This window comes from Lampetra fluviatilis, chromosome 64 (genome assembly GCF_964198595.1).
Source record: "Lampetra fluviatilis chromosome 64, kcLamFluv1.1, whole genome shotgun sequence".
In the NCBI taxonomy this organism is placed as follows: Eukaryota; Metazoa; Chordata; class Hyperoartia; order Petromyzontiformes; family Petromyzontidae; genus Lampetra; species Lampetra fluviatilis.
The window spans coordinates 6,179,970-6,186,930 of record NC_136338.1 but is presented as its reverse complement, the minus strand read 5'-3'; the positions used below and the strand labels follow the sequence as shown (position 1 = coordinate 6,186,930).

Here is a 6,961-nt window from a genome sequence, read left to right as displayed (position 1 = left end):
TTTTTACCTACGTGACTTTAACGAAAGAACTAAGAGTATCATTGAGGCCCTCGGAGTGTGTGGCGCTCACCGTCAGCGCAGTCTCGAGCCCTCACAGCTGGAGGAGGAGGGGGGGGGGCTTTGCGGCACCTAAACTCGGCCGCTCCGTGAACCCGTCGAGGTCAGGAGCCTTCCGAGACACTCACGAATCTTCTAATCTCAGAACCACATCCGTTTGAAATGTATTTCCCACTCTCTTTTGAGTTGCTTTCGAACGTCTTGCCCGCGTCTCTCCTTCCTCGGGTTCATGTTCAACTATTTCCGCCTTTCCGTGCGCAGCGCTCGATTCAAGGGGAGCTTTACACGTGAACATTTTTATTACGACGACGACGATGACGATGATCGTCGTGTTCCTCTCCGTCACCTCTTGACGAGGCCGCTTCCCACGTGCTCTGCGTGACGCGGCGTGACGCGTCCGTCAGAGCCACGGGGAGACAAAGGCGGTCGGGCGGTCGGGCGTGCGGGCGGGGTTACTGACCCCCACCCCCCACCCCCTTCTCGTGCATCACACTGCCCGCCTTCGTAGGGGGTTCCTGCCACTCGCCACTACGAACAGCACTTGCCCCAACTGCCTGCTACAGGCTACACGGGGGGTCTTTGTCTCTGTGTGCGTCATTGCCATTAGGGAGACAAAGGCGGTCGGGCGTGCGGGCGTGCGGGCGGGGTTACTGACCCCCACCCCCCACCCCCTTCTCGTGCATCACACTGCCCGCCTTCGTAGGGGGTTCCTGCCACTCGCCACTACGAACAGCACTTGCCCCAACTGCCTGCTACAGGCTACACGGGGGGTCTTTGTCTCTGTGTGCGTCATTGCCATTAGGGAGACAAAGGCGGTCGGGCGTGGTGCTTGCAACATGACCCCCTCCCCACCGCCCCCTTCTTGTGCGTCACAGTGCCGGCCTTCACAAGCTGCTGCTGCTGCTACGAACAGCACTTGCCCAAACTGCCTGTTACAGGCTACACGGGGGGTCTTTGTCTTTGTGGGTCTGTGTGTGGGGAGCGGTGGTACAGCGGTTAGCGCGACCCGAGTTCGATTCCCCCTCACGGCCACCAACACCACCAGTGACGATGATCAGAACCGGTCCCGGGCCTCCTCCTCTAGGTCGACTCAGCCTCAAACGAGTACGTGGAGCGGTTGTGCGTGGTGGTTGGCCACCCACCCCCTCGTGCGCCGTGCCGGCCTTCACGCGTGCACTTGCCCCAGCAGTCTGTGAAGGCCGCACGGGGGATTTTTGTCTTTGTCTGAGCGCGCGTGACTCCCTAATTGTGAAGGATGCAAAACATTTGAGAGCGAGTCACGCCCCGACTGAATGGGTGCTGATGATGATGATGCTGCCGCTGCTGCTGCTGCTGCCACTGCCGGCATATCAGCTGTGCGTGACCACATCGCCCCAACCTCACCACCAACACCAACACCACCACCCTCCAAATGCCACGGGGTGACGAGGACCCATTGAAGGGAGCACGCGCGGCGAGAGATTGAGGCGCAGCACCTGCAATTGCCGGGACGATTGATGACCTCAGGTGCTCCTGGAAGTCACCGAAGGTCGGACAGACGCAGCGGAGTGACGGAGTTCGATTCCCGCTCACGGCTAACGCCAACACCACCGCTGACGATTCATCTGAACCGGTCCTGGGCCTCCTGTTCCCCTAGGTCGACTCAGCCTCAAATGAGTACCTGGTGCGGTGTGCTATACACGTCGTCCCTGGGAGAGACAAAGGCGGCCGGGCGCGCATTCAAAGATTGCTCGCTAACAGAACGCTGCTGCCTGTTGAGGCAAAACGGAAGATTCTTTGTTTGCGTTTTGTCATTTCAAGTGACTTCACACACGCGCACGCCTCGCTGGACAATAGCGCTCACGAATAGATCTCGTTTCACGAGCAGCGCTCTTCCTGGTCCGCTTATCGGCACGCAGCCTCACAGACGCAACGATTCTCTGTTCGACTCTTTTGTCTGCCTTGAGGGTGTCCGTGCGCAGCGAGAGGCACACACACACAGGCACACACACACACAATCACACACAATCACAAAGATAAAGACAAAGATCCCCCGTATAGCCTGAACAGACCGTGTGGGCGTTTGGGTGTGTAGCCAGCAGCACGCCAGGTCGCCTTTGTTTTCACGCACGGACACGCACACACACACACAGGTACACACAGGCACACACACACAGACACACACACACACGTACGGACACGCACACACAGACACAGGTACACACAGGCACACACACACAGACACACACACACACAGACACGCACACACACACACAGACACACACACACAGACACACACACAGACACACACACACAGACACACACAGACACACACACACACACAGACACGCACACACACAGACACACACACAGACACACACACACAGACACGCACAACAACCGCCATTCGCCACTAAGTGGCGGTGACGTCACCACGACGCTTGTGCCAGGCCATGTGCACCCTGAGGCCACGTGAAGTGTCGAACGCCCGCTGGCAGGAGGTCACGGGGCAGACCCAGGTGCCACGGGTCGACTGACCGAGATGACCGAGATGACTGGCTGATGCACCACCTGTGCCCCCTACTGTGCCAACTTGCTGTGCTTTAGCCACCCGGCGCTCCGCTCGTTGTTGTGAGCGTCGCTCCTCCGCCCTCCGTTGTTGTTGAAGGGCGACTGCCTCCAACTGCCCAGTAGCGTCCTTCACGAGCCTCCTCCACTGAGGCCGATCTTGACACCGCTGGTACCAGTCATCGGCAAGTCCACTCAGCTCCACGTCCTCCTGTACCACATCACTCCATCTCTTCTCTAGCCCGTGCCGCGCCCGTTTAGCCCCCTCGATCCGGCCGAACAAAAGCTGTTTAGGCATGCGGTGGCTGGGCATGCGGGCTACATGACCCAGCCAACGCAGCCTTGCCTGCCGGAGGAGCTCACCGATGGGACTTTGCCCAGATCTTTCAAGGATTTGTGAGCTCCTCACACAATCCAGCCTGGTTAAACCCAGGATGGATCGTAGGCAGGCCATCCTAAATGTTTCCAACCGGCGAAGATGCTCCATTAGGGGGGTCCATGTTTCGCAAGCGTAGAGAAGGGAGGGAATGACTGTGGCCGAGAAGACTTGAAGCTTCGTGCACACACAGGCACACACACGCACACACAACAACAACAACCGCCATTCGCCACTAAGTTGCGGTGCCGTCACCACGACGCTTGTGCCAGGCCATGTGCACCTTGAGGCCACGTGAAGTGTCGAACGCCCGCTGGCAGGAGGTCACGGGGCAGACCCAGCAGGTGCCACGGGTCGACTGACCGAGATGACCGAGATGACTGGCTGATGCACCACTTGTGCTCCCTACTGTGCCAACTTGATGTGCTTTAGCCACCCGGCGCTCCGCTCGTTGTTGTGAGCGTCGCTCCTCACACACACACAGGCACACACGCACACACAGGCACACACACGCACACGCATGCACACACACACACGCATGCACACAGCCACCCACACAAATGCACGCGCGCCCACCACACCCTGCTGCACATCCTCCCCCCCCATTGTCTCCGCCGGACATAAAAGCTGCCTACCTGAGCCGTGATGTCTCAACCCACGGAACGGACAGCTCACGCGCACAGCTCCGCTGTCCATCACGCAATCATCCGCAGCAGTGCTCAACACGGGCACAAGTCCCTATCTCGGCTCACTCAAGACGCGGGAGTGCACGCACAACCAGACACACCACGCTCGTAACAGACACGGACATCACCACCACCACCACCACTACGTTCATTCGACGTCGCTAGACCCGAAGATAACAACGATGGGGAGATCAACGTTCTTCCTGACAGTGGCGTTGGCAGCGCTCTATCTTGCGACGTAAGTAACCCGAAACATCTCCCCTTTGATCTTCTTGGTTCTTTCGGTAAAGTCACGTAGAAGGGAAATAATAAAATAATAAAAATAAAACATCATAAAATAAAATATTTTATTATGTTTTATTTTTATTATTTTATTACTTAATAAAAATAAAGCATAATAAAATAAAATGTTTTATTATGTTTTATTTTTATTATTTTATTATTTCCCTTCTACGTGACTTTACCGAAAGAACCAAGAAGATGAATCCCTGCAGTCACGAAAGAAGCTTTAAATCGAAATCTCCCCTTTGCTTCTGGACGTGGTGTTGTGTGTAGTGTATAGTGTAGTGTAGTGTATAGTGTAGTGTATAGTGTAGTGTATAGTGTAGTGTATTGTAGTGTATAGTGTAGTGTATAGTGTAGTGTATAGTGTAGTGTACTAGTACAGCACTCACCGGTTGTGTGTTGGAGAGTAAACCCACTACAACATTTACAATTATAGTGTAGTGTATAGTGTAGTGTTTAGTAGTGTATAGTGCAGTGTATAGTGTAGTGTATCGTGTAGTGTATAGTGTAGTGTATAGTGTAGTGTACTAGTACAAGACTAACCGGTTGTGTGTTGGACAGTAAACCCACTACAACATTTACAATTATAGTGTAGTGTATAGTGTAGTGTATAGTAGTGTATAGTGTAGTGTATAGTGTAGTGTACTAGTTCAGCACTAACAGGTTGTGTGTTGGACAGTAAACCCACTACAACATTTACAATTATAGTGTAGTGTATAGTGTAGTGTATAGTGTAGTGTATAGTGTAGTGTATAGTGTAGTGTATAGTGTAGTGTACTAGTTCAGCACTAACAGGTTGTGTGTTGGACAGTAAACCCACTACAACATTTACAATTGTAGTGTAGTGTATAGTGTAGTGTATAGTGTAGTGTATAGTGTAGTGTACTAGTTCAGCACTAACAGGTTGTGTGTTGGAGAGTAACCCCACTGCAACATTTACACATTCGAGTAGCCGTGACGATTGGCTGGCGATTACAACAACAACCAGCACCAGCAGTAACCCTGTGAGCCATTCGCCTCTCGATTCGGGTGCAACCGCAACAAACAATAAAATCACAAGATAAATTTAACATTTACTGTACGCAAATTTAAACATCCCCTAGAAAAACAATAAAATATTCCAGAAAAAGCACCATTTGTTTATGCTGCATACAAAAATGTGCAAAAAAAAATCCCATTTTGATGTTAGACCACAATAACAATCTTAATACAATTTAGATTACAATTTTAAGTATAACTCTATACTACATCAAAAAAATCGGGCTAAACTGAACCTTTCTAGAAATTACTAAAATAATGCTATAAAAACAATGCAAACAGTGATCATAAGAAATGTGATTGTCGAAGGCATTGGATTGCTGGATCTGACGGCTGCCCCCCTTGCCACTGTGGGACCCCCCCGTGCCCCTCGCTGGACATCTGTGAATTGAAGAGCTTCACAGCTCATCGGATTTTGTTTCAGGCAAAAACACAAATTCTGACTCTAATTGTTGTCGTCGTTGTTGTTGTCCCTCCGCAGGCCGACAGAAGGCCAACTCCGACCTGATGGGTGAGTGGCGCGTCAACCACCTCGTGTCCTCTTCGACACCGCACAGTCCACACTCAACACCATAGACTCAACACTGCCACCCATAGACTCAACACTGCCACCCATAGACTCAACACCATAGACTCAACACTGCCACCCATAGACTCAACACTGCCACCCATAGACTCAACACTGCCACCCATAGACTCAACACTGCCACCCATAGACTCAACACTGCCACCCATAGACTCAACACTACTCATAGACTCAACACTGCACCATAGACTCAACACTACTCATAGAATCAACACTGCCCATAGACTCAACACTGTCATAGACACAGCACTACCCATAGACTCAACACTGCCCATAGACTCAACACTGCCCATAGACTCAGCACAACCCATAGACTCAACACTGCCCATATACTCAACACTGCCCATAGACTCAGCACTGCCCATATACTCAACACTGCCCATAGACTCAGCACTGCCCATAGACTCAACACTGCCCATAGACTCAGCACTACCCATAGACTCAACACTGCCCATAGACTCAACACTGCCCATAGACTCAACACTGCCCATAGACTCAACACTGCCCATAGACTCAACACTGCCCATAGACTCAACACCGCTCCCTACAAACCACGCCAGTCGTTTTGAGTGAAAGTTCTCTCTCTGTGTGTGTCTCTTTCTCTCTCTGATGTTTATTATTTTATTATTTCCCTTCTACGTGACTTTACCGAAAGAACCCGCTGTAGTCTCTGGGGCCTCGCTCGCTGCTCATGCGGCCAGCGCAAGAGGCCGGGGGGGGGGGTCTCGGCTCGAAGCGGCCGCCCTGGTTAATACCGCGGCGTCGCATCTGACCGCGCGGAACTAATCCAACCCGTTAGACAGATGGGGGTTTGTTTTTTTAGTTAGTCCAATAATAATAATAATCATAAAAAATAAAAATAATGACACAAATTTTGGGCGATAAATCATTTAGGAATAAATGATGAAGAGAAATAAATGATAATAAGTAATTAAGTTAAAAAAAATTAACAGCATGCCGTGGTCAAAACAATGAAGGGTAATAACGGGTAATTGTTAACTAAGTCATGAAAGTGAATAGCGCGGGGGGGGGGGGGGAGGATATAAATAGATAACAGGACAGACGCGCCACCTCGCTTCTTAATTTAAAATATCCAGCGAATGTTCTGGACACCTCGGTGCAAATATTATACACACACACATATAACAATATGTATTAAAATATCAATCTATTTATATATTAAAGTATAGATGTATATGTAAAAAAAATATTTATAAAGAAATATATAATTTTTGATAAATACATTAATCAATATATATGAAAATTTGTTTTCAAAATATTTATTTATTTCTGAATATAATTAAATAAGCATTTATATCGATATATTCATAAATAAATATTTATATCTGTATATGTATGCGTGTACATAAATATATTAAACATACA

The 6,961-nt window shown here is 50.1% G+C and overlaps 1 protein-coding gene across 1 annotated transcript in view; it reads left to right on the top strand.

Moving 5' to 3' along the window:
- Nucleotides 1-3,649: 3,649 nt before the first annotated feature.
- The window catches only part of LOC144951968 (uncharacterized), a 51,249-nt gene continuing 47,937 nt past the window's right edge, over nucleotides 3,650-6,961 (top strand). The window contains exons 1-2 of the mRNA XM_078882340.1: nucleotides 3,650-3,904; nucleotides 5,471-5,500. Coding sequence (XP_078738466.1) covers nucleotides 3,849-3,904; nucleotides 5,471-5,500 — 86 coding nt within the window. The 5' untranslated portion in view covers nucleotides 3,650-3,848. The remainder of the gene's footprint in view (nucleotides 3,905-5,470; nucleotides 5,501-6,961) is intronic.